The 27608-nt window shown below is 38.7% G+C and overlaps 2 protein-coding genes across 10 annotated transcripts in view; one reads left to right on the top strand and one right to left on the bottom strand.

Annotated features, from left to right (window-relative positions):
• Positions 1 to 18313, top strand: part of LOC111251609 (trypsin-1-like) — a 43575-nt gene extending 25262 nt beyond the window's left edge. For all 8 annotated transcript variants that reach the window (XM_086991357.1, XM_022808326.2, XM_022808321.2 and 5 more), the window contains 5 exons: positions 1287 to 1457; positions 13001 to 13077; positions 13771 to 13871; positions 15352 to 15664; positions 16022 to 18313. In XM_086991357.1, the coding sequence (XP_086847483.1) occupies positions 1287 to 1457; positions 13001 to 13077; positions 13771 to 13871; positions 15352 to 15664; positions 16022 to 16465 (1106 nt within the window). In that variant the 3' untranslated portion in view covers positions 16466 to 18313. The remainder of the gene's footprint in view (positions 1 to 1286; positions 1458 to 13000; positions 13078 to 13770; positions 13872 to 15351; positions 15665 to 16021) is intronic.
• Positions 18305 to 27608, bottom strand: part of LOC111251608 (beta-hexosaminidase subunit beta-like) — an 18551-nt gene continuing 9247 nt past the window's right edge. The window contains exons 2-13 of one of the 2 annotated variants that reach the window (XM_086991354.1): positions 25519 to 25617; positions 24942 to 25308; positions 24502 to 24644; positions 23580 to 23722; positions 23181 to 23302; positions 22908 to 23018; positions 22227 to 22464; positions 21167 to 21359; positions 20756 to 20912; positions 20403 to 20545; positions 19621 to 19764; positions 18305 to 19013 (exon numbers count right to left, since the gene is read on the bottom strand). In XM_086991354.1, coding sequence (XP_086847480.1) covers positions 18833 to 19013; positions 19621 to 19764; positions 20403 to 20545; positions 20756 to 20912; positions 21167 to 21359; positions 22227 to 22464; positions 22908 to 23018; positions 23181 to 23302; positions 23580 to 23722; positions 24502 to 24644; positions 24942 to 25308; positions 25519 to 25538 — 1962 coding nt within the window. In that variant the 5' untranslated portion in view covers positions 25539 to 25617 and the 3' untranslated portion in view covers positions 18305 to 18832. The remainder of the gene's footprint in view (positions 19014 to 19620; positions 19765 to 20402; positions 20546 to 20755; positions 20913 to 21166; positions 21360 to 22226; positions 22465 to 22907; positions 23019 to 23180; positions 23303 to 23579; positions 23723 to 24501; positions 24645 to 24941; positions 25309 to 25518; positions 25618 to 27608) is intronic. The other variant, XM_086991355.1, reaches the window with a different exon arrangement.

Below are 27608 nucleotides of genomic sequence, written 5' to 3'. Positions count from 1 at the left end.
ATCCTGATTTTATTAAGGACAGTGTCTTGCTTTCAACCTTATTTCCTTGCCTTATGCAATAGAGGCAAGAACTGGTCGTCATTTTCTTCGGGCGGAACCAAACGCGACCGTCTGAATTATCGCACAAAGTCTTAAATAAGAATTTCGATACAAACAAAAGAATACAATTAATCCTCAGACATCGTTTTGCCATCATCAACAATGACAATGACAAGTGACGATGTCAACGAAGATTAATCAACACTGGCACAATATATTTTTCCAGTGATGTGATTTATCTATCACAGGTTTCGCGCGATCAAATTTCGATTGGTGTATGAATGGTGCTCGTTTTTCGATCTTCTGCCTGGTAACATTTTTGTAAATGTTTCTCGAGTGCTGAATATAACCGCTGCTTTGGCTGATCTCGCCAGGTGTAACACAGCTCCCAATAGTTAAGGTAATCAAGCAGCTGCTGTAGCGGAGTGGCTTTAGTGTTTAACGCGCGCATAGATTCAGCGATTTGAAACCATTTAAATGTCTTGTATTTTTAGCACGAGATAGATTTGCATAAGAAGCTAAATGATGATATTGAAGCTATACAGAAAATCGATATAAGCTTCCCAAATGGACTGCTATTTGCTTCTTCGAACATCTCTATAGGCTTCGTCTTCTCATTCTACAGGCCACAGAGTACAGACCCGTTCCAAAAGTATTCGGAAATAATTAGAATTTTTCAACAGTACGGGGTCGTTCTTCAACATGGGATCAGACGAGGAAAAAATCAAGTCAACGAGGTGTTTCTGATGTGCGAGCGTATACGCCCCTACATTGCAGAATCTGCTGAATTTTGATGCGCTAGAAAGTCTACGCCTAGTGCTGCAGAGTTTTTTTCTTGTCTTATATTGTGCCACTCTTAATCTACTTAAATGACCCTTTGATTATATTGGCGATATTTATTCTCGTATACGATAGCTTTCCCGGTTTCAGATTGCTTTCTATGATTTATGTTATCATTAATGTTTTAATTAAAATGGCACTAATGCAGTGTGTTGGGAATCAGCGTCTGTTAGGCCCAAAGGTATCAGTGCTGATTGTACATGTATGTACATGTATAGCTAATTCATTTCCACGAAATGCAGTGTAACGCTTGTATATATAAAAGCCTAAACGGAAGCTTTTCGAATGATTCCGGTATGGTGCTGCGGATAGCGTACGTCAATTACAAATATCCCATGTAAATGCATACATGTACGGACATTAATGAAAGTGATATATAAGCGTTTTCTCAAAATGTTTGATTACAGCGTTTCCTCAGAAGTGTTTCTTTCGGGGCAATTCCTACGGCTGTGGTTTCGGCGTATCGTGCTGGATGCAGGGCAAGCGACCCGTGGATCTCTGCAATGGCGGCGTCGTATGGTCTTGTTGCGTGCCGCGTAATGCCGAGCCTTCGAAGCAAGCCATGGTGAAAGAAGCCCGTAAGTGTTGATCTCGTATTTGTATTCGATTTGGTCGATTATGATGTTGGTCTCATTTGTATTCGTATTAATATCGTTTATGATCATTATGAGAAAAAATGTGCAATCAATGAATCTTAGAATTGAAGAACATCGACTCAAACGATTGGAGCTTGAGCATAAATGAATTTTGTAAAGAGACACTGGGGGCGAAAAAAGAGAAGGCGCTCCTCCAGCTTATCAGAGTCAAATCGACCAGCGAATATAATATATCTAGGCAAATTATTACATTTCATAAGAATTACTTCAGGAAGGTAAATTCGTTAGCAAAAAAAGTTGCCTAGTACGAATTAGTCTTGCTCTATAGTTGTTGATAGGCCAGAGCGTGTGGTGTCCCTTTGATCGAACTCATTTTTTTAGCAGGAGATACATTAGCTCGCTGCCGTACTGTCACTGGTCTGTAGATAGATCTTCTTCATAGAAAATGCCTTCTTCTTTTTTTTCAATACTTTTTATTTTAAGAACGTTATAGTACAATAGCAATGCTTTTCCGAAGCTAGAATTTTTCCTCTATAGAATAACTAATAATAATAATATGACTTTATAGAATGCAGCACCGGCAATATGGTATACGTGCAGGCGGTTTAGATTTTTAGTCAAAAATTTCTCATTTATCAGTATAATGTTTCCAGGCAATAACCATCATAAATCATAGTCGTAATGTATGTGAAGACGTGTTAGAGATATGATAAACCGTATTATCTATACCTATACGGAGGTACGGCACCTAAATTGTATGCTAGTGGACACTCTGTTGTGTGGGCACGCGTTTTTTTTAGGAAGTCTACCTCATTCCTAGGGAAAAGAACAACAAAGTTACTGTAGAGGCAAAGAATGTGTCGTTCGGTGCATCCTGGGTGTAAATGAGCTATTATCTAATCTATTCACGCTAGACAAACCTCCAATAACATTACAGACTTCTTTTTTATCCAAATTCGACCGTCTACATTACGATCAGTCTTCACGCGGCTTCTGTAAAATTTATACGTCAAATCAGAAGATAGGTTTATTCATCACACTAGATTAGAAGCCAGCTTTGATGACACAAATGATGTGCCGTGTTGGGGAGGAAAATATTGATTGTCAATTGGGTCCTACAGACAAACAACGATTAGCCTGTTCGAGACTTTCTGTGCTTTAGATTTTTTTTGAATTTTTTGCTGTTTCGAATTTGCACTTTCAGGACCTTTGGCCTATTACTACTTGGATTGTTAATTTCGCTGCAATTTTTTGTATATAGCGTATCTAAGCGACAATTTATCGGGATTATAACTATCGGAATAATTTAATGTACGGTTATTATTAGAAGGTCATTTGCGGATTAAAAAGGAAATACTTTGAATAAAGATAATTGTTAGGATTTTCTAGCGCATGTAAACAAATTCGTTGAAACATCAATTTTTATTTATTACAGGTACAGTCCCAAAAAAGAAACGTTTCAACTGAAATGTTGCAGTCTGCATATATATATATATATATATATATATATATATATATACGATTCGTTTATCGAGAGTCCAGTTTTTCCATCTTATGCAAAATAAATAATACTGGAAATCTTTTTCATAAGTACTCACCAGATTTTTTTGTATATATTTTAATGTCAAAATGGTAATAATTTTCTAATTTGCTCCTAGTTGACGGGGCTACAAAAAATGCCGTTTTGCCAATGTCTCCATGATTCTAGCCCAAAACGGCTATGGGGCCTGATTTCAGCGTATCAGCTTCCTAATATGCTATAAATATTATGGCTACTGTATCAATAAACAACAGCAATAGTAATCACAATGGTGATAACTGGTCAGATCTCGTGATGGTTGGGTACAGACGTGTGCCTGTAGTATGTTAGGACTATGCCGTCCTGCGCTGCCAGGAACTTCGTTCGCAAGAGAGAGGCTGCATTAATAAATATGCGCAAAATCTCGTAGCAGTTCGTGCAAATAGAATAGCTTCAATGGATGAAAGAAGAAACGGGAGGCCTGTTTTTTTTTCCAGCACTTTGTCATCGTCGTTGGCGACGTGATCATTATAATCGTCTGTGTGTATCTCGTAGTTCTTTCAGCTGAAGAAAGGAGGGGAAAGCTCTATCATCCAGTCCAAAGTATCAAATGGTCGATTGCTAACCCAACCGAGATATGTAAAGAGACAGCATTTAGTGGAATACAATAATAATGAATATCGATAGAGATAGGCTGGTCGTATTGATGACTGCAATATAGATATCTTTTACATACAAAGCGCAGCGTGTAAAGGAAGGCCACCTTAGTACGCTGAATTAATTAGAATTCAACATACGTGTAACCGTCATTCACTTATTGCCTTGGTCCGGCACGTTTCTTTACAAACACATCTGCACCGTAGTAATGTTGCTTCACAGGATTCGAACTAACGCGTCTCGGCTTTTCCAGCCAGCCAACCAACTAGCTGTTATTATCCTTTAGTAGGATTGTAAATTATTAGTAATACAACCAGAGTGTTCTGTGGTTTCGAATTTATCAACTACGTCAAGTCCATTCAAGGTACCGGAGCTAACCCAAAAATTCCGTAAATTGTGGATTTGAAAATGCGCGCCACATTTGGCTCATGCTAAGCTAAATGTTTTGGAGTTCATGTCAATTGACAGTGCAATTGAAATTACAAAATTGAAATGCGAGAAACCGAAATGCGTCCCGAGGAAGATCGCTGTCATCCAGTCTTGCCTTGGAAACAATGTTAAATCTTGATTAAAGCGTAAATTATTATGTTAAACATTTAGAAATCAAACTTCAATTGAAAGCTTCCTTTCTGACAATACGATCATTTTAACATCAGTCTAAAGGATATCACTATTGACTTTTTATATTATATTTAATATAATAAATATTTCGAAGGGTCTACAGCCTGTCTTAGCAGCAATCGACGACGCAATTGTCGTACAATAGTGCAGCACCTAAAATAAATTAAGAAAAGGTTCCCAAGCACAATACTGTGGTCTGTCTAACGTACGTGAAAGACGACCTATGACTTCCAAACAGCAGTGCTTTGCTGATCAAATCATCGTTGGTATTCGTCCGCGTACTTCGTGACGACTATACGAAATGTGTGCAGTTGATTTTATTAGTGTTCGATTAATAGTAAAAAGGGTTTGAGACCGATTTAGAAAGTTCGCTACAATGTACCCGTGCTCTAGTGTCTGGCCCGCAAATATGAAATAATAATCAAAATCACTTTAACTGCGGTCAATGTATAGGGTGTGTCGCTCATACGGAAATTGCCTATACTGAGGATAATGCTAACTTCACTTTAAGTAGGGAATTTCTTTGTAGATCAACTTTTACGGTGTGCGTCGAATGCTAACGAACGTGCTAGAGACTGGCCGTTACGTTACCGGAACACGTCATCACTATAAAGTGGCTAAAAAGGGCGATGTGTTGTTTTTATCGCTACTGTCGTTATCCTTTCTTTATCACTATCGTGAATGAAGTTACACCCCTGTGGAGATAGAGAGGGGGAGCCAATAGCGAAATCAAAACTTTTGAATTGTACTCCATTTTGCATGGCCTAAAGACCTAAACCATTGATTGCGTGTGCGGCTAGTAAGAAATACATATTTATTATAGGTCATTTGATACGGCCATTCTAGTCAATAGGTAAAATAGCTTTATGGTAGCTTTAAACCAGGTATCGAAACATTCATATCGTATTAGATGAACGACAAAAAGACACGTCGAGGTTAAGCCCCATTAGCGATTTGCATTACTATGTCTTGCGTGAGCGTGCGAGGTGGAATTCACGGTCTGAAAAAGTGACGAATAAGTGTTTGAGATTTAAGTGATTTTTGGATAGGACGGTCTTTGGCTTTGGTAATTGCCGGCCCAGTTTGTCATCTTTAACAAACCGTAACAGAACTGTAATTGATGTGATTAGGTGAGACCGTTGTAGAAGCGCTATTTACGTGAATAGGCATTACGTATTAGGATATGAGCGTGTGTCTGTCTATTCGAACGTGCACCACCTATGCTTCCGTTTCGGATGCGAGAAATTCCGTAATCTGAAATAAGCTTACAAGTGACGAGCCACGAGCGGGAATGCCAGTAAAATCGATAATCGATGATTATCTAGCTGCTTCTTCGCGCCAGTGCAACCATCGTGTAACGATTGTTTTCCGGTGCATCCGTGCTTCAACTATGACACTATCTACGTTGTCCATATAATTAACTAATGCTAGGACCACATTACTGCTCGAAGATGTCTGTTGGTAACGGAGTTCGCCAACTTCATATTTTGTTAAGTATCATAAGTCGATTCAGTCTTCGGAAACAACAGTCCGTTTGAGTTTAAGGGGAATTCGTCTCTGAAAAGAATACGTTAAGTTGACAGTAGAAAATCGGCACCCTCATCCTACACCGACCTGTTTGGATGAAAGCTCCCAGTTTTTTTTTTTTTTATTTAGGACTTAGAATTTTCATATGGTGCCTCTACAAATGCAAAAGGGTTCGATACGATATAAATGTAAACGTGCTGAAAAGATTTTGCGCGTACGTAATTGGTTTCATCCTGCGTCTTGCCCACACGGCGCATCGTCAACATATAGCCAGAGATTGTGAAGAAGCATAGGTATTAGTTAGAATTACTAGGGTGTACTACAGAAGTAGTTTAAGACCTTTGGAACTCTGTTTGTGAAGTGTATGTTTATTACCAAAAATTTATTGTAGCCTTTGGTTTGCCCTGAATGTTTATTATCCGTTCCCCTTTAGTAGTTAAATAGTCACACAATTTTTGGTTTTTCTATTATAAGCATCTATCTATTTCCGCATCAGTCGTTTTTCTCAACGATATATGATGACTACTGAACGACAGCTTTCAATTGACCTTTGTGATTACACTTCTAACTCGCACATTTTTTCCTTCATGATGCCAAGGGTTTTTTAAAGAGCTCTTCAAAGTAATAACTAGAACGCGAGAGTCCCGACTTGTTATCAATATGTGTGTTTCTTGTTTTTCGTAAGACATTTTTTCAAGCAGAAAAAAAACACAAAATAACTATTGCTCGCTCTTCTTTACATATATCTCATACGAGTTTCTTGCATTGAGAATGGCACGTCCAATGATAAGTACCATCTTATGATACCAGTTAACCCCCTGGCATCTCCTGCTGATGTGTATTTATGGATGAAAAACATCGATCGTTTTATCTGTATTTATTCATTTTATTTCTTTATTTAGTTAGCTTTATTATCGTGAATGTGCATTATGCTATCAGATGGCTACCAGTCAGAAGAGGTATTAAATGTGAAACTGTTACATGCACTCATCTATTTCTTGGAAAATTGAAATGTATGAATAGTAAACAGCAGAGAATGATCGCTTCCTCTGTTGGCAAATGGGTCTTCTCACCTAAAACTGTCGCTTACGCCAATAGAAGAACATTGTTAATGAAACTACCCTACAAAAAAACTTGACACTACCGTGTTTCCAATTCGACCCGTTCTCTGTTTGTCGTAAGTAATAATAGCAAGCGAACCCGGGGATCAGTCTGTTTCAAACCTATAACCAAATAAGATGTGGGGTACAATTCGACTGCTCGTGCCTCCAACGGCATTGCCTGCTCTACCAGATCTTATTCTACCGAAAATCGCTGAAAAGTCGCCATAGATGCCATCGCCTTCGCGTCAGCGGCCCACTTTCCCAATCAACTTTAGATCACATACCCATACACACAGAAGCCTGCGCGTAGACACACATATCATACAAAGAACGGATCTGCAGCAATGGATTGAAGCAAATAGTGTTCTACTATGGTACGGTAAGTCGTCTGCTCTGTTGATCTGTCGTAACACTGACGAAATGATACAATTGTACAGAAAAATATGCCCAATATTGTTTTGTTATTTAGGAGTGTCCCGCAAAATATCAGTAAAGCGGGAGTGTAGCAGTTTTGCGTACAATAGACGGAGGGTAAGGGCTTTGTAATATAACTATGGACCTTTTTATGGCATGGCATGTATGTGGAAGCATCGTCCGCGCTAGTCATAGGATTACGTTGATTTTCTACTTATTGAATTAGACTATTTCTACTCTATTTGACCTAACCGAATCATGGTCGAAGCATCGCTCGAGACAAAATTACACGTAGATATCGTGAATTATTTCAAGTCAAATGCAATACGGAACGATGTTTACAGCAAACCAAAAACCATTCTTATTTATGTATACACTTATGTGGGTGTAAGTTGTTTTGTACGTTTTTCTGTCACGTAACGGTACTAAAACTAATACAGAAATAACTGTGTGCCCGTAGCTTTAGCAAACAAATACGTTGTCACTGCACTGTGACGATACACAATGCGTGCACGTTTCTTCTAATCGTTCATGCGCTTCTTTTGAAAGCAGATGAAGCTAGGAAGACATGGTCATATGCACATAGGCTCATAAAGGTAGAAAAAACCTGGTCATGTTAAATTCGACGCTCACGAAGAACGGTGTATCGATAGCATCAACTAGGACCAAACCTGAACTCTCAACGTTGACGAAAAACTACTTCGAAGTTAGACAACCGAAATTATAGATCAGCACATATCTCAAGTGAAACTCTTTGTACATCTACAGATCGTTGGCTTCATTAATGTATTAGTGTTGCACAACAGATCGCCATAATAGAGCTATGCCCCTACCTGACCGCTTATGATGAGACCTTACTAGTCGAAAAGCTGATACGCAGAACTGCTTGATCTAGTTTCGGTATAATCTCTCCTCTTCTTTCTCTAAAGGGGCCAGCTTACTTTTGAGTTGATGTTATCCTATCATATGATTATACTATCGTAAGTAATAGTTGGGCAATTCTATTGCCTGCCACTGTTAAGTTGCATTAACTGTTTAGTTTATGTCACCGTAGTATATTACTTGTTGTTGAATGAATCTTACAAAAACCTCTTGTTATCTATGCATGTGATTTATTCTATTCTGTTTATGTAGCATTATGCCAAGGATTACATAGCGATTGTTGACATTTGTTCAATAATCATCGTGTCTTCGATGTAGATTGTCGAAACAATATCAACTTCCTCCCCACCGGAAGTGACGTCACTGATGGTATCCGATCCAACATTTGTCTTTCGTTGACTATCGCAAACATGACCGCGACTATCCTCACCACGATCAGCAACATTCCCCCTCTGTGTACCATCATCAAGCCACAGCTGCCACAGTGCCAACAACACTGCCACGAATCGTACTAATGGTAACCGCCATTTACCGCTGCTATTTCTGCCACCAAGTGCCCACCTTGACGACGGCCCTGACGGGGAGTCAACTCAAATAGCTCGGACGATCCTGTCCTCTAGGCTTTGCGCAATATTGTATTGTCAATTGACTCAGACGACGAAGCATAAGGCGTTCATCTACCGGCTGCTATTGAGTTTAGTTGTTGACATGATGACACGTCGGCATCTTGGCTACTGTCGTCGACGTTGATGCTTATGGTAGTTAGGATGATGATGATTTCGGCAACGGTGCTTCAGATTCGCCGGCGTAATTGTCACCAGCTGCCGCTCCGAGTAAAGCTATCGAAGTAGGGTTAGTTAGGTTCCGCCTGCCCGGGCAGGAGGGAACATCGGAACGTACAAACAATCAATCAGATGAAGTGTTACATAGGGTGATGTTACATAGGGTGTTTATTTTTATTAGGAACAGATCAGGACACGCAACGTAGGATTACGACAATCGGAAAATTTTCGAACGAAACTTAAACTATTCATTGGGTCGAAGGCTATCGCAGTATGTCTTTGCTAGGTAATCGAGTACTCAGAGTAAGCAAAATATCACCTAAACGTAATGTTATAGTGACTGCAATAACATACAGACTATCAAAGTACGTGGTCTCCGAAGTCTGCAAGGACTATTGATGATGATTTAAATACCTAGCGTTCATCGTTGAGCTGGAACCATGCTGACAGGACGTTAAGAATGCAACTCATTGAAGCTGTAGAAAGCCATTGTGCTCTGCCGCAAAAACGAATCGTCTCAATCGAGTTTGTCTCTTGTTCTAGATCTGAGCGAGAGCGTGCGATTCCATGTAAAAGTAGACTCATCTAGCCTTTGAACGGACTACACATTTTTAGCTTGTTGTTATGTTCTCGGCATTCACGAATATTGCTTTTTTATAACATTTGCGGTACCCCCGTGTTGCAGATGAGTTTTGTTTTCAAGTCAGGTTTGCCTTTCTTTCAAAAACTGTATCCGAAGTGGAAAAGTGCGCCTGCGTGCGATAATGTATGTATGTATGCAGAAAATCGTTCGACATTTAAATTGCCGATTTGACCGTAGATAGTTTAAGGCAACCATAGTAGGTAAAAAAGAAATTTACCAAATTAAAAAAAAACATTAAATTTGAATAAACCGTAATTGTTTTGATGAGACGTGATAGAAATTAAAATAGGTTAGGTCACATGTGACTCGGTATGCTGATCTTTGTGAGAATTCTGATCTGACTAGTATTACATTGGGTTTATTCTTATTCAAGCTAGACTTTATATTTCATTTATGGTCAATATAAGGGCTGCCGAAATTCGTCCTCAACCGTTCATTCATCCGAGGCTGCGGTTTCGTTGTATGTCCTGCTGCATGTTTGATATAAGGCACGATGGACGCGTAATAAGTGATCACGTTGAGACCAAACGCGCTATTAACGCCTTTTTAGTCAAAGCACACACTTGAAGCATTTGTATGTGACGCATCCGGTGAAAGTAACGCCATCTGCTTGGCCGCGAACGAACTCGACGGCGGGCTAACGCGGAAGCGCCCGTAAAATCGATCCGCTATCATTACAGAAGCTTACATTGCATCACGATCAGTTCGACAACCATATTTAGGCTTTCCCACATTAACTGATTAGGCGAAAAGGCAGAGCGTGACGTGTACCACTGAGCACGGCCATCCAATGGCATCTTGCACTTACTGATCTGCTTCAGACTCAGACCGAGAACATGATTTTATGCCATGGAAGGGCACCATATAAATGCACACGTGCACGCCCATCAGCACATACGTCTACATGGGACCTATACAACTAGTCGTAACTAAAAATACGTAACAGGTACAATGAATATAATTGATACGGAGATCGCTATAGATTAAAGCGTATACGTGTGAACCGTTTGTATTGTCGACTCAGCCGGTCTCCGATTCACCGCAGAAAACGAATAACAATCAGAATTTTTTAGCATCTATTTTACTGGATGAGAAACAATTGTTTTTTTGCCAAGGCACTAATTGCCACTACTAATGCTGAATTGAAATTCTGCCACTGAGTTGCAATAAGTGAGATCCGTTTGCTACAAAAGTGTCTATAGTTATTAATGATTTTGACTCGAGGTGTAAATGGGGTGCTGTACAATATCAGTGCGATTAGGGACGCAGGGAACGTCTCGCGATTTATCTAGATAGAGTATCACTAGCTGGCGACAATTCGTAGCTGAATCAGTTTTCGTGCCATTAGGCTTACGTTAAACAAACAACAAAGGTATTCGTACCTCTTCTGAAGACAACAATCATTTTGCGCAACTATACGTGTGATAGAAACACAAAAGCTTCCTACTAAATCGTCTGAGAAGGTTCTTCTGAGAGTAAAATCGCCGACTCGGGATTTACGTTTCTGTGCCTTGTGAACACACTGACCATTGAGTGACTCGAGCACAGTGCGTTTTTGTTTTTTTTTTTCTTTTTATAATAAAATCAGGAGCAAGTATGACAAGGGTTACTTTTTCTCAAACTGTATTCAAATTAGTTTTAAATGTGTGTAGCTCTTGACGACAATCTTCAACTTCATGGCGCAATGGCTCCTATTTATCTTTTTCCATCTGGAGATAGATAGACGTGTCTTGAGTAGTCGCCGTATTATTTACGCAATGTTTCAGTCCTGCGACGATATGCATATTGAGCAGGTGCAATTTAAATTAGGTTCATCACCAACTGGGTTATGGCGGGCACCATCATTCCTCTCTATTTTGAGTTCTCGCCGCTCCTCGAAAAGCAAGACGTTTCATTGAAAACAAATAATGATAAATTTCTAAACAGTAATAAAAAAGCGCTTTGTTATTTGACGGCAGGTGATCAGGCAGAGATGAAGACAAAATGAACATTATCGTGTTTAACAACGAACATACATCAACGTCTATCATAGCCGATGGGGGATTTGGACTTCTGACGTGAACCTGCACTGAGATACAATATAGATACATTAAAAAAAAGTTACTTTTATTAACTGTATGCTTACAGCAGCGGCTTTTTTACGTTTAATATAACTATATAAAAAAGAATTAGCCGATTAAATCACTGCGAATTTCTTGCTTATTTTATCCGATAGTTAGAGTGTTTATGCGCTGAATTAACGCAATAAAGCCAATGAGTTTTGGGATCAGGCGCGTTCGCTGCAAGTACTTCTAAACCATTTAAGTACTGCTAACTGAGTCTTCGTTCGTTGTCGCTAGAATGAACGGGGGAACTTGACGGTTGGCGTGATAATGATATTCCTGAAAAAACAATCATAGGCATATAAATACTAAACTTATAATATTGTTTTTCTAATGGCAGCGTTCTCAGAATACAGCCATTGATGACGTTCATCGGCGTGACGTTGTCGGCGGCCAATTTCTATTCTATGCTCAAAGATGACGTCAAGGTAGATACATATTAAAAAAATATTTGTTACAGCCTGCTGAGTTTCCCAAGATATTTCTAGGCATTCGAAATAGCTTACATCGAACGAGCCAATATACGTCCTGAAGCAAAAGTAGAGCTGGCTTCCATTAACCAAATTAATTATTATCATTAATAATTCCATTAACCTAGCGGACTTAATGGAACGAGCATCGCTGTACACAATGGTACAGCATATTAAAATGCAGATCCATCTAGAGACAATATGATATACATTACAGCTTCGGATCGTTCAAATATCGTTGGAGTCCTACTGTGACAGGCAGGGTCGGAGGAATCTTCAGCTCGATATGGGAGATATCTTGAAAGATCTTCAATTCGTGTGTTATTATTTTATTGGTTATTCCATATATATATATATATATATATATATATATATATATATATATATATAAAATATTTCATTCCTTGCATCTTATTTGTTAAAATGAAAAAAACTGTTTTCAAACATTGTATTCACTAAACCCACCGTTAACGCAATAGAATTTTATTCGATGCATATATGTACAGTTGTATACGGGCGAAAAAAAACGTGAATTTTCATTAGAACAAAACATTTTATGTAAATTGAAATATTATTATATATGAAATATTACTAAACAGAAAGACAAATAAACCCTTCAGCGATATAACTAAATACTATTCTGTTAGCTTTGTACGAATTCTTCTTTTTGTCAAACTCATCAAATAACGTGCAAGATCTTGTGAAGACCCTGAACACAGTTCGATCATAATTTCCATTGATTGATTGCGTTCAGCAATATAATAACCGACTTTTATCTTTGCTTAATTTTATTGTACTATTTCAGTATGTGGACGAACTTATATGCGAGACGCTAAAGTCGTTGGAGGTGTATCCGCTAAATTTGGCCATCAACCTTGGCAGGTTGGTGAAACGGAACAGCCATAAACCTTATTTAATTCATTAGCTTACATTTTATTTATTTTTTATTACATTTTTACATATTACCTGCTTATCTTCTGCTTCCCGAGTCCACGCACGTGAAACGGTGTTGTGTTTATGAATCATAGCTTATGAAAATCCCGTTTAGCACAAACTCAAACAATTCCGTGACCTGCCTTTGAGGGTATAACCCCTACACACACCGGTCAAAATAGTCCGACTCTGGACAGCAACGTTTGACTACGCAGCTTCTACGATCTAGAAGCAACATGGTAGAAGCAGTCATATTTTCCACTTAGCTAACTAATGTAAATTAACAACCTAATTATAAACATTGGCATATTAAATAAAATTTTCAAAAAAAAAATATTCAACGCTATTGTCCCTAAGAACGTGGTCACTTTTCCTAAAAATGTTCGATATTACCCGTAATTTTCTCGCACGTAATCATAAAGCGTGGATCCGTTGTGGCCTTCTGGTTTACCTTAAATGAATATTTTTAGTTTATCTATACTCAACGTATTTCTATGATTAGATGATATGCGATCGGAACGTTAAGTAAATGAACAGCTAGTTCCTGATTTTTCAACTTCGAACCTATATATCTAGACAATATGTATAATTTATAATATGCCCATCTAAGAACCTAACCGAAAAGCTTTATTCAAATTTTAGGCGGCCATAGTAAAACGGAGTTTCTTGTCACAGAAAATATCATGTGGAGGTGCTCTGATTAATGATAAATGGGTTCTTACGGCCGCGCATTGCGTAGACAGGTGAGATCTATCTCGAAAACTGTTTACTCAGGTGCAATAAACATATTTACAGCGACGCAAAGCTAGAGCAGAACTCAGTTCTCTATTGTTACTATTATTATATTTACATACGACCTAAAAAACGCGTATTTATAGATTAGCGTATAAATCAAGAAATGCATATAAAAATATTGTAAGATGTTTTTTTTTTTCTGTGCTGGTTCGAGTTATAAAAGCTTTGAGATGCATGTGGCTTGCTACTGTATTATTATTGGATATAAATTTTTTTGGCCACTTTTTACGCGTTTTCAGTGAGAATCAAACATCTTCATTTTGCGTTGACTTATAAAAACTTCGTGTAATGCCTGTATGTATATGTGTTTGAACGGAGCGAGATCGTGCTGCTTGCGATGTCAGAGAACTAGCAAAAGACCAAAGGACATTATAGCATCCAATTGGGACATCTTAATAAAAACATAGGTCGGATTATTATACTGACTAGCACTGATGAAAGACGAAGCCATGTTTGGTAGACAAAAAAAATAACAGAACAGGTCCATCAAGTTTCTCGCTTCATAGAGGGAACATCATAGGGAGATCCAGAACAGAGATCCTGTCTTTTGATTGATTGAATAATTTTATTGTGAGTGGCTTTAAGATGAACATGATACTGTTTTTGTGATAAATATGCTTCGAATTACAGAGTAAAAGGCCTACTGAGTTAGAATTTGTGGGTAGTCACAGAATCTTTAAGGGTATGCGACGGGTTGTTCAGGAAAGCATGAGCTGCATGCGGGTACCAAGGCAGATCTGTTTGTGCAATGGAATCCGTTTGTGATATGAAAGTTAAAAGAAAGAGTAATTAGAAAAGTTAAACTACATTAGTAGTGTGAAGGTTTGTTTCAGCGAATTCGAGCAGAATTGTGTTGATGAAGCATGACAAATGGCTCACTGTTTTTTTAATTCTAAAGCTATCTGAAAATAGGACACCGATTATTTTAGGACAGAAAGGCTCCAGTTCTAGCTATAATATGATTTTAGTACTCCGAAAGCAGTCCAGAGCACATAGGGGTGCAGTGATAGTTTTCAAACTGTGGATTAAGCAGTGCCAACAAACTTATACTTTAAAATGGCGAATTTATGCTGTCACTGTTTCTGTAGAATAAATGTTTAGTGTCTATATCTATCTATACTCTACAAACTAAGTACATACGATCAACGATCGTTCAGCAATTTCTATCACGTATGAAGTTCTAACAGGTTAAGTTGCACAGAAAATACAAAAGAAGCCACATATGTCTGCCAAGACAACAAGGTCTCCTTTGAAGTCTATTTCTCGTTGATAGACTAACCATCGTTGTGCATCAACCCCATACTTTGTTGCTAAATGACATATTCGGTATTGAAATGCAATGTTACTCGTATGCCAATTTTTAAACTCGCTAGGGCATGTGCGTCGACGATTAACAACAAAGGCGCATATCCGTGTAATTGTTTACAGAACGCCAGCATCAAACCTGCGTGTGCGTCTGGGTGAGCACAATATCCGCGACACGACTGAACGTTATCCTCACGAAGAATACACGGTCCGGCGAAAGATTGTTAACGAAGGATTCGATAGGCGGAATTTCGTCAACGACATCGCTTTGTTAGAATTGGCTCAGCCGGTTATCTACCGAGAGCACATAATTCCCATCTGTCTTCCGGAAAAAGGAGCAAATTTTACGGGTGAGCTGGCCACCGTGGCAGGCTGGGGTCGAGTAAAGTACGGCCAATCGTATATGCCCAGCTCATTGCAGAAGGTCGACGTTCAGGTTTGTAATTCACAACTCTATATTGATAAGACACGGCTTATTTGTTGATTTAAGCATAAGTTTTTAATAATAGTCAAGAAGAGATTTTATAAGAACAACATTCTTGGACTAGGGTACACTAGTACTTATTGCGCCTCATTGTTCGAATGCGCCGTCGTCGTTCTTAATTCTATGGATACAGATAAGTACAGATAGTTGCAAGAAAAAACTAATCTCACTTATTTTAGGAAATATATAGAGTCTTAGGTGTTTCCATTCTGTAGTTATGATTGTCCGCTCGTATTTAGATAATTCAATAGGATCGGATAGGATAGGATAGGATAGGATAATAATGCCATTCAATTTCGGATGATGCAGGTGATAGACAACGAGGTCTGTAGATCATGGTTCAAGGAGAAAGGTCGACGAGAACAAATATTTAATACAATGCTTTGCGCCGGCTACAAGGACGGAGGTCGGGATTCCTGTCAAGGAGATTCTGGGGGCCCTCTCGTTCTAAAGAAAAACGGCCGAGCCCAACTTATTGGCCTGGTGTCATGGGGTGTCCAGTGTGCGCTACCTAATTTGCCGGGCGTCTATACAAGGGTGTCTGAGTACGTTGACTGGGTCGAGATTTATATCAATCGTAAAAACAAAGGCGATCTTCTCACTATCAATCCCGCGGTCACCAATACAGCTGTTAGCAAAACTGAACAGCAAAGAGAAAAGGACGTTAAAGCCGCTGATAATGGTGGCGACAAACAGGAGCAATCGTCTAGCTCTTCTGCTATATCAGTAGCCGCCTCAGTACGAAGGAGATAGAGATTCTAATTAGAAAACAGCCATGGAAGACATTCTGTAAGAATCAAGAAATAAACGGGGGCGGGTATCGAGAAAAAGAACGGGGACGAGCGTAGCTTTTTCTGGCAAGAGGTGCCAACGAGCTACCTGTGGTATTTATGAAGTGGATAAAGTAGGATACGTGATAAAAAGCATAGGAGCGTCAGTAAAATAAACTCAGTCAAATTTTGATTACAACGGCGTAACGGGACTTTTAACAGAAAGCAAACCGGGTTACCGAGCCAGGTAAAGGAAACAAGAACAAGCGAATGGAAGATATATTATTGTCAAGTTTTTTTTTATGAGCATTATGTAGAAAATAAACAGTAAAATAATAGTAATAATCATTACTATGAAACTTAGGAATTGTTAAGAATGCACTTACGTACTAAAATGGTTTCTCTTAGCTTTTTTAATACGATTACGCGGGTTATACAACGCGAATTTAAACGATTATGTAAAAGGGCCGGCTGAACAACGAGTGCCTACGAGCTGATTATATACTTCGTAACGGAAATGTTCATAAGAAAAGTGTGAGTTGAGACAAAACTATAATTAAATTTACAAAATCGAGAAAAAAAAATCAAACTTCAGTTCCGATGCGACATTTGTAGTTTGTTCTTATCTGTTGCAGTCGGCCTTATTTGACCAATGGTTCTGTAATTTGCTGACGGTAAAATGTGGCCATGACGATTCTTTTTTTTTTTCAAATAATAGTTACTTGTCTCGCCGAACGGCGCTTTCAACCTTATACTGAAAGATTTATCTCAAAGCAGATATGCGTTACCTAACCTTGTTGGCTCGAGCGAGCGGGATGTGTAAATGACAACCGAAAAACAAAGGAGGCCTCTCAGCTCTTGTACCTTTCGTATCAAGATTTTCGCAATAGCAATAGAGGTGTACAATGTATATTTATATACAAGCACAGACGTATTTAGAATGTAGCAGTAAATACCGAATCGAAGCTGTATAGTTGTATATATGATAAGAAATAAGCTACAGATCAATTTAAACTGAAAGAAAAAGGCACGTGTTGCTCATTATTTCCTTATGTTTGTATATTTTTAAAATGTTTACATATTTATGTTATTTTTTTATTGGCCTGATGGATGTTACCTGATGGAGAACATTCTTCAAATGTAGAGTAATAGATCATTCGTCAGTCGATATCTATTACTCTGCTGTTACCTGAATTATGAGACACTAAGCCATTTGTTGAGTACGGCTGTCGGATATTCGATGTGACGATGACATCTGTTCGGATGGATGGATAGATGAGTGAATGACTAAGTAATTAGTTAACAATGATGGCACTGTTATTCCAAAAACCAGAACGATGTACTTTGGTTAATTTGTCTTTTTTTTTTTTTTTTTTCTATAATTGCGGTACAGGACGAATGAAGGCACTATAAAGTCTTATTTTTTCAAGTCTCTGCCATCCGGCGATATGTTAGCCTCACTAACTTATTCATGTGCTTTCGCGGACGGCTCTCTGTAGGCAGATTACGAAATAATGATCCTTCGTTTACCTTGTGAGGACAAAATGGGTTGGGCAAGGTCCCAAGGAAGAAAAGCATCTAAGGGACTGGAGAAAATGGCATGGCGGCGTTCACTTTCATTATTATTATTATTAACAATAGTGTCGATAAAATCTGTAATAGGAAATATATACTAAAACAACGGCCCATAGATACCTATTGAAGATATGATAATAACTACGCGACGTTTTACTGTATTATGCTTTGTATACAAATGGTTAAAATTGATGACATGTAAAATACTGCGAACTATTATTTGATAATAAATGAAAAAGCCACTAAAGGAGATATATAGCAGTCTTTGTTTATTTATGTTCGAGAAAAATACATTGTTTCAAAGGGCCTGAGCAGGCCAGGGTTTTTCACTACAAAAAAGGCTTTACTATCCACCCTACCACCATTTCTGTTTACGTTCATCAAGCACAGTTACGTATATAAACGGAAGTGAAAATAGACAAAATGCAAAAAAAAAAAACCAAAAGAAGATTGACAGCTATACAAGTATACAATAATTAATGAAATAATTTCTCTTAACAGTGTGGCTCATCGTACAAAATCCTTATTATACATTGTCACGATTAAATTAGTGGAAAAGCAACATTTGCTGTCATGCCTTTCTGAACTCGACTTTAGGTAACATTTATATACGGCGTATGCGTTTCTGGCCTGAGTACTCCCGAATGAAATCACAAGAAACTGGGTATTTTGATCTCTGTGTGCATGCCGATGAGTCCTTGTGTTCACTGACTTGTTTCATCATGAACAGCTGCATTAAACGTTCATACCTATGACGTGATACTGGCTCTCTATTCTACGACACTCTGTTCACGTCCCAGTCGTACGCTCCGCAATAGCCGTTAAGGATTGGAGCCGCTGGAATTCCTCGACGAATCATTCGACAGCGTAGTTCGTCAAGACGAAAAGCCGCATCTTTTGTTTTGTTCACTGAAGCTGCCGACCAGAGTCTCTCACCTACGGCACTCGCGCGGGGCCTGCAATTTACAAGAAGGCAGGTTATAGCTTGCTAAGGCTTTTGCACTTAATTGCCTACCTCTAAATATAGTGATTACAATAGGTATTCTTGATAGCACATGTGCCAGCTCGGAGGTGGCAGGGAAGTGGGGAGCCGTCAAAGCTACCTGTTCGATATACTCGTACTATTTGATAGGGAAGTAATTTTTGATGATGAGTTGTTTATAAAAGATGATTGACTTCTACCCGGTTTCTAAAATCACTCGAGAAAAACTTCTTTGCATATTCTTCTCATTAGAGCCATATAGAACAGGCATTCTCTTCTAGATTTTATCACAGGGTTAAAGAAATATAAAAGTCCCCCCAATTTTTTCTCGCAAGGTCAGACTGTTTCTACCGATATTTCTACCTATAGCAAAACCTTGAAACAAACTATATATATATATATATATATTACCGACCACGGTTTCTTGTAGAAAGCTGATCACCATTCTCTTAATGCCGTACTAATATCAGTGAACTGTTTTAAATTAAACGATTTTTATCCAAAACCTAAGTTTATCAGAGTTTCACGATGTGAAGCATGCGTAAGGGTTACAAAAAAAAAAACATTTCAATTCAACCTACCATAGGCGTGAGATCAAATTCGTTGCGTCAACGTATTCGGTCCACATGCAGGCTTCACCACCGGTAAGTAGGTTTTTTTCGGCTTCAGTACCTTCGAAATCGCTGGGTTCTACTTCGTAGTACTTCTGCCAATCTTGTCCGTAACTACACAGTCAGAACGTCAAATAGTAACTATCTAAGTAAAGAAAATTAAATTCATATATGTGTGCGAGTTAAAGGCACGTATCAATGAATTATAGCATCATTGTCGGCTCTAGAAACGGAACGAATAGGTAGTAATTGTCCTACTATTTCACCACTTTAGAGTTTGGCTTGTAGAAACGGCTGGAGCTTTCCTAAGGGACCGATGCATTCGTCTTTATCATTGTTGAAATTAAACAAGGTGTCCGATAATTGTGATAATGTCCGATAATAAAAGAAAAATTGTGACTTGTTAAGTAATTATATTTTGGAAATGTTTATGTACAGTATACAAAACAACTGGCACTACTATGCCTGTACCTGAAAGATTCCTCTTTGTGATACAAGCTTGCTTGATTATCACTAAAAATGGCAACTGAGTCATTATTAATTAGTAATACATTGAAAATGAATGGCAAAAATATTACCGAACGGTGGACGCCTAAGGCTGAGGTCATTGAATTACCTAAAGTACGTACAGCTTTAAAGGTGGCTTTTTGCTCATCTAGAATAGACAGAGTAATTAAGAGCGTTTCAATTATGCTTATTAAATGCTTTGATTATGTTTAACTTAATACGACAAATACTAAAGGACGATATACCTGATATAGTTGAGATACCAGGGTGCTGAGAGCACAATTTGATAGCCGTGTTTGACCATGTCTTTCATGTAATGTCTCCATGGACGTAGCTTCGAGTCCAGACTGACATCCTTCCAGAGGCCGATCAGAGTATCCGACGCCGCCTTTTTGATAATAATTATCGTCACAATAGTTGAGCTTTCATTTTAAATAGTATTCGACGAAATATGTACTATCTAGTTAATTGGCCTATACGCGTGGCAAAGCAATGTCTTTATGAGCATAGGACAAACCAGAGGTTTAGACCCAGTGGGTGGCGCTCTATAGTTTCGATGTGTAGATCAGTACCATTCTCTAGTCTAAAACTAACTCACCTCCACCCCATTGTCTATGGGGTCCTGCCAGATCATGTACTTAGCACCGAGTTTCCTGACATTATGTAGGGTTGTCCTGACATAATGCTGTTCCACCTGTGACACTTCCTTAAAATTATGTTGTTTCATGAACTCAGCAATTTCAGGGCTCGACTCCCTGAAACGCAATGATAAAAGACATGTTCAGCGATTCCCGTGCACACACGAATCAGCATATTCTTAAGATTTTTTAAATACGCGTGTATAAATGGCCTGTCCTTTTAATCCAGAAAGGCTATTTAGCAGAATTATACAGTTACGTTCACTAAACTTTCCATTGTAACTACGCCAAATGTAGAACGAAACATTAGAAATGATGTTCATCTAATAGGTCCTTCCTTGAGCTCTTGTCTATACACACTTGACACTGACCAGCACTTGTAGTAAACTTCATCCATGCCAAGATGGAGATATTCATCAGGGAAGGTATTAAAAGTTTCATTAAAGATCTCGCGAAGAACGTTGTAAGTGTATTCCTGCGTGGGATTGAGCATTTCATAAGCTGCAAAATCTGGATAGCGAGGTGTTCCACGACCTCCATTACCGTAGCAGGGGGTTAGAAGCGCTGCCAAATAAAACAAAACGCGTAGGGCTGTGAAAATGGACTGGAAAACTTTTTACAAGTTTACAAGCACAAGTAACCACTACACGGCCCGCTATTATTTTGCTTGTCAAAGGGATTCGGGTAAATAGATTGAATAAAGCCGGTCCAATTATGATTCTGTTAAATATCCGCAAATTTCGACTATCTATGTCAGGTCGAATAGATTTTTATTTTACTATGTGTATACGTCTTACGGGATCAACACTATTGATGATAGATCTGTTAGCAGCGTCAGCTGATGTACGCTAGAAACAAAAGCATTGTCCGAACAGCAGTAAAATGGCCATTAGTAATAAAACAGTGTTATTAATATACTGTTTTGTTACTAATGGCTAATATACTGAGTAAAATGTCAATGCAATATTATCCTGCTATATATATATATATATTCGTTTGATCACCTTTGGCCATTTTAATGTATCTCACTGTATATCTACTAAGAAATTGGTCCGTCTAGTTGAATTGCACGTGATATTATATAATCGGGCTGTCTTGGTGACAAACGCTAGAAGACTAAATGTATCGGTTAAGGCGGTAAAATCGGTAAAGGTTAGAGCGCAATATAGCTTTGCGTAAAAAATTGAAGCTTTGAAGCTCTCCAGCATCGTTAAGGCGTTTTCCCAAAGGTGTTTTTATGAACTCTTAATTCTGAAGCAATGAAATTCACTGTGTCAATTGAAGTGGTAATGTAAGCTTTAATATTAATGTTGTTAGGCAAAAAACCATTTAACTTATACTACAATTGATTTGACCGAGATAAATATAAGCAGCTTATTTTCTACTCGATATTTTATATTGATAGCTTAATATACTAATGAAGAAACACACCTGGGAAGATCTTTCCAATGGCCTGAGTGTGACCTGGTGTATCAATCTCAGGAATAATCCTGATGCCTCTTTCACGAGCGTATTCGATCAGATCTCTAATGTCCTGCTGAGAATATACTTGACTCGGATGGTACGCAGCTTGGGTGAGGTTAGGAAAGACCCTCATCTCATAAGGCCACGCCTGATCATCGACAAGATGCCAGTGGAACACATTAAATTTCGACATTGCCATTGCATCCTAACGAAAAAAAAGTTGATAGAAAATACAAGTAAATATACTGGCAAGCGGATAAGGTCAAGACATCGTATTACGGTTAACATTTTTAGAGAGTGTTTTATTTTTAGGACATTAGAAGATTAAAAGAAGCAACTGCGATAGCATGAAACAATTTGCCACTACAAATTAAGAAGTCTAGTCTAAAAATAACACCAAAACCTGGTACTGTGATCTTTGAGCTAAATCTGCAAACTAGACGATTTTAGGTGAGGAAAGCACCGAGAGAGTGCTCCTTGTGAGCCTCTGTATCCTACAACAAAGTAGGTTCATTTTTTTAAAATAAATAATTTTATTCAGTTACTGAGAATATTCAAAATCTGTTTTTGGAAGCAAACATCGGTAATTGTGGGAACGAACGCTCTTTGGCTGCCTATGTACTGTATAATATTGGAACTTATACTAACCATATTTTGTTTGATAATCTTAACTGGTTGGAAGTGTCTCGACGTATCAAGCAAGATTCCTCGAAACTTAAAGCGAGGCCAGTCCTCAATTATTGTTGCGTTAATCAGATACTAAAAGAAACAGCGGCAATGTAAGGAGACTTTATTATTATAATTAAGACAAGTTACGTGTTTACGCATATAAATCCAGCTTTGTACTTTTGCTTTTGTAAATTTTCTACTGATGTTCCATTTACATAAAGAAAAATGTCAGCGTAGTCGGACAAACCCTACCCTGTTGGTTTGGTCCTCGATGTAGACGAGTTGTGAGAACGTCTCGAGCCCACGTAAGGCTCCCCACACAGTGGCTGACTTCAGAATGGCCACACCGGTGCTCTCACTGACGGCTAACGTGTCTGTAGAATTACGAAAACAAACTCAACAAACTAAGCGCATCTCAATTTTTTTTTATTTTAAATCCAATTTTCTTAATTCATTTTAACTACAGAACGAGTTTATAGAGTTCTAGGTATTAGAATCATAATAGGGTCACAGTAATTACTGCCGGAAAAATACATGTGATAGTTCCGTGTAGTTCACTTCGTGCGAAAAAAATAGTTACTTGTCCAGTAAAATTCACTCTATAACTTTTTAGAACTTTCACGATTGTCCCACGAATTGGGGTTAACATACAGTTTTCGTTGCTTTCGTGGCGGGGGTAACCACAGTCTTCGGCTGTATTCCTAAACTCAGTGACCTCAACGTGTAGCACCTTCAGCCTTGGCAAGTTCCCTGGTTTAGGTGACTGCTTCAAAGGGAAAATTACCTTCTTATATCTGCGGATAAAATCGAATATGGTCACACGAAATTGAGCGCTTCGATAGGCAATAACAATGGTAATTAAATTCTCGAAATGAAAAAATTGAGCAGTTGCAGAGTTTGCCGGAGTGCACTAGCCTAAAAATTGTGTCGATCGTATCGAGGAGCTCTTTTTAACTTACATCATATCACAGATACGCCTGGATATTCTCGAAATAGAATACAGATTACCGAAACATTTTACCTTTAAAATATGTATTGCTATAAGCAAAGAATATTGGCCATTTGCCGCTTTGGTCACATTTAAAAGGATCCTATATATAGCAGTAGTGAAGGATATAACAATGACACGGATCGCAGCAGGTACGTCTACACTTAGACTATGATTTCTAATAAACGTCATTCCACTGCTTTGGTATGTAGTAATAATGACAGATCTAATGTCCTGAAATACATTAGGCGGAATGGACAAATCGTTGTGATAGCTGCGTTATTGCCTAAAATTTCTAAAGAACAACGGAAGAATATTCCCACGATAGATCGCGAAATTTTGAGATATGTAGCCAATAATTTGTAAAAAGTGACTCACTTGATTGTCTGCCTATAGACGAGATCTAGCGTACCAATTACGGTAAATGGGGTCTGAACAGATGCAGTTGGCTCTAGTGGCACTGGGGTCCCTGGGCTAGCCGTCAATCGCGTGTACAATGAGATTCTTATATAAAATTTGTTCTTTTTTCTACAAAGTATTGTCGATGATTCGGTTAAATGTGGTTCACTGTATGGGCTTAATTACCTTTTGATCGCCTTCTCGATGACATCACAGCAGATTTCGTCCGAACGAATATCAAATGTGTCTGGATTAATTTGTAACTGTTTAGGTTCAGGTTTGTAAGTTTGCGGCATAGGCCATGGAGAACCGGGCGGTGAGGGGGTACCCTATTGAATGTATTAAAGCATAAACTTCTGTTCAATTTGTTCGTTCAAATGCAGCCTTACGAAACTCAACACTGTTTCTTCCAAGCATGGTATTAACAAGCTGTTTATTAGTGTAACTCAAAACCGAACATTATAGGAAGAGTAGCAATGAGCCTAAGCTATTTTTACAAATAGCCAAGCTACTAGCAGTATTTCTTCTCGTTTACCTTTGTGCTTACTATATATGAATCATGAATAAATAACAACAATTTGCTGATAGCAATGTGCATCAAGGTGTTCCGCTGGCCATCGACTTACCTCGAGCGGCAGACGTACTTCGATATAAGTTATATGCGCACACACGAATGCAATGGCAACTACCCCCAATATTGTCGCCCGCAGTAGTTGCTGTTCCATCTTAGAAAATGAAGTTGATCTCGCTCTGCCCTTTTCCCGTTCGTTCGTTCGTTCGACTCCACACCTTCTTGGCTTCTTTTTCTGTAGGGGGCCGTACCTTGCTATGCACTGTCTACGCACCTGCTTCCGTTCGGCCACTGGCTGATTTCGGACGCTGAAGTAGCGAAGTCCACGATCGAACAGCCATAGGGGCAATGCGCCGACGATTTTCGCGTTGTAGCCATGACACCCGTTTTGAGGGAAAGGAATTCCCCTTTCGACGCGACCACTACCACCGCCATCAGCAGTTTTATATCACCAAAGCTCCTCGTTAATGGTCACCAAAAAAAGAGGCGAGAAAATCTGCTTGAACATATAATTGTTTAATGATAAACAATGCACAATCAGGTGATTGGCTCTAGAATATACGAACCTTGCTAAAATCATTGGAAGAAACGATAGTGGCTTCTAGTCAATATAACTATTATGTTAGAATCACCTCATAAATGAACCATCCATTTTCAAAGTACATCTGATTATTGTGTTTCTGATTCTCAGTCGCCTTGTTGCTCCGCGACTGCCCCCGAGATTATTCCCACTGAAATAGAAATAATTCGAACTAATTTGTAAAATAAGTCTAGACCTAATGACTCTGAGGCCATTTTGTTAAGTATCGGTTCATGAATTTTTATCTTGATAACCGCAATACAAACACAATTTTGTCTGCTTTAGTATTTCGAGCACCGTGCCCTTCTTTAATATTAGCTACGATATCCTGATGCCCTTGAGTCAAGATACATCAATTATTTATAATGCTTTTAGTAGTAACTCGAATAATAAATCAGTTAAACGAATAAATCATAAATAACAAATAATGGTCCTAAAATTTGTATATTGAGGCCCGTTTTTAGAAAAAGTATCACCCGTTAACACATTCTTCGACATGTTAACGTCATAATAGCCTAAATCAGGCCCGTGCGTTTAGTTCGCGAATAAACTTACCGTTTTTTTGTGTTATTTCCATTTAACAGCAAGGTAATACTCTCTTGATTTTTAGTGGCTTTCAGTATTACAATATCCGCCGCTTCCAAAGCCGTAAAAGAAGCGCATCTGATCAAAATGATAAATCTCTCAATTGCATCTCCGTTTTAGCGTCAAATCGTACGAATTATATTTAAACCTCCTTAGCCAATATGTGACTGTGGGCATCTGGGCATACGTACACTTCAAGGCCGCTACCTGATGGAATGTTTAATATATCGATTATACAAAGACAGTTCTGCATCAAAGTAACATAGAAAATACGTAGTCACGTTCATAAAACGTAACTCAAGTATAATGTTTGTACCTATAAATTAGTGGTTTAATTTTGCATTGCATAAATTGTAGCTGTGTGACAAGCTGCCTGCTGGACGAGCCTGGTTGGCAACTACATAGCTAGTTGGTACAGGGGGGCGCCATTTAAATTTCGGTAAACTATTTGTGGCCACGAGCATCGCCAATCCGCCATTCCTGATACCATAACAAAACCAGTTCCTTCTGTTACAGAACAACAAGCTTATCAGGACGACCGACCATTTGAGCGAGGGCCAGCAATTGTATGCTGAACGAGCCCCCAAAGAAACTACAGACCTCTTAGGCACCCCAAATCGACAGTGTACCGCGTCGCAAATGAATATTGGTAACTGTAGGAGAAGCAGACAAAATTGATCTCTACTGTCCTAAAATAGATTTCTAATGGTCTTTCTTTTTAGTCAGATCAGGGCGTTAGTGAGGAAATTTGATGTTAATGAGCATACGATGCTCAGGAAGACCTCAAATACATGTCGTATGTCAGAAAAATCAGACAGATGCTCTCTGAGATCTATAAAATCAAGAGATTTACCCGAAGTTATTTGCTTCCCAATCGATGAAGCGATAGGCCTTGCTTTTCCTTTTATTTTTATTGTGGAAATGCTTCTTTTATGCATAGAAGCCAATTCTCAGCCGGATCTTGATGTTCTTTGCCATGTCCTCAGTGTGATGTCCAGTGAAGGAAGTATCACCATCCTGCTTCCTGAAAGACGAACGTATCTCTAAGGGGCTTATCCGAATGCCCTCTAATAGGCTGATGCCATCGTTGATAGCTCCAGTGTTTGAAAAAGCCCATGCGCCTCTCAACAAGATATTGCTCCAGCTCGTACAAGGCGATTTGTGCGGGATCGATGGTTCGAAAATAGAAGCATCTTGTTCAATGAATATGCACGACCGCCAAAAAGTCCAGCTTTGAACCAGTTTAGTCATTATGTCTCTCTTGAATGAGAACCCAACAAGTCTTAACATAGCAACGTTGACCCGCTCACTCGTGCCTGAAGGCGTTCGCAGAATTGCGAGGAGAACATTCGAAACAAGCGTATGAGTGGTTTAAAACCCGAATTGAAGCTGACATCACGATTAATGGTAGTTATATTGGAAACATGATTATCAGGGACTACATTTCCAGCACATAAAATATTATGAAAATGTCGTTGAAACAACTGTTTTGACTTAGGCACAGTCTTAAAGGCAAAGCACATTAAAAAAAAGTCGTAGTTTATTCGAAGTACTTTG

The sequence above is a fragment of the Varroa destructor genome, unplaced genomic scaffold, assembly GCF_002443255.2.
Source record: "Varroa destructor unplaced genomic scaffold, Vdes_3.0 BEIS01000005.1, whole genome shotgun sequence".
Taxonomy (NCBI): Eukaryota; Metazoa; Arthropoda; class Arachnida; order Mesostigmata; family Varroidae; genus Varroa; species Varroa destructor.
Note: the sequence above shows the minus strand (reverse complement) of the source record. Positions and strands in the feature narration are given on the sequence as shown.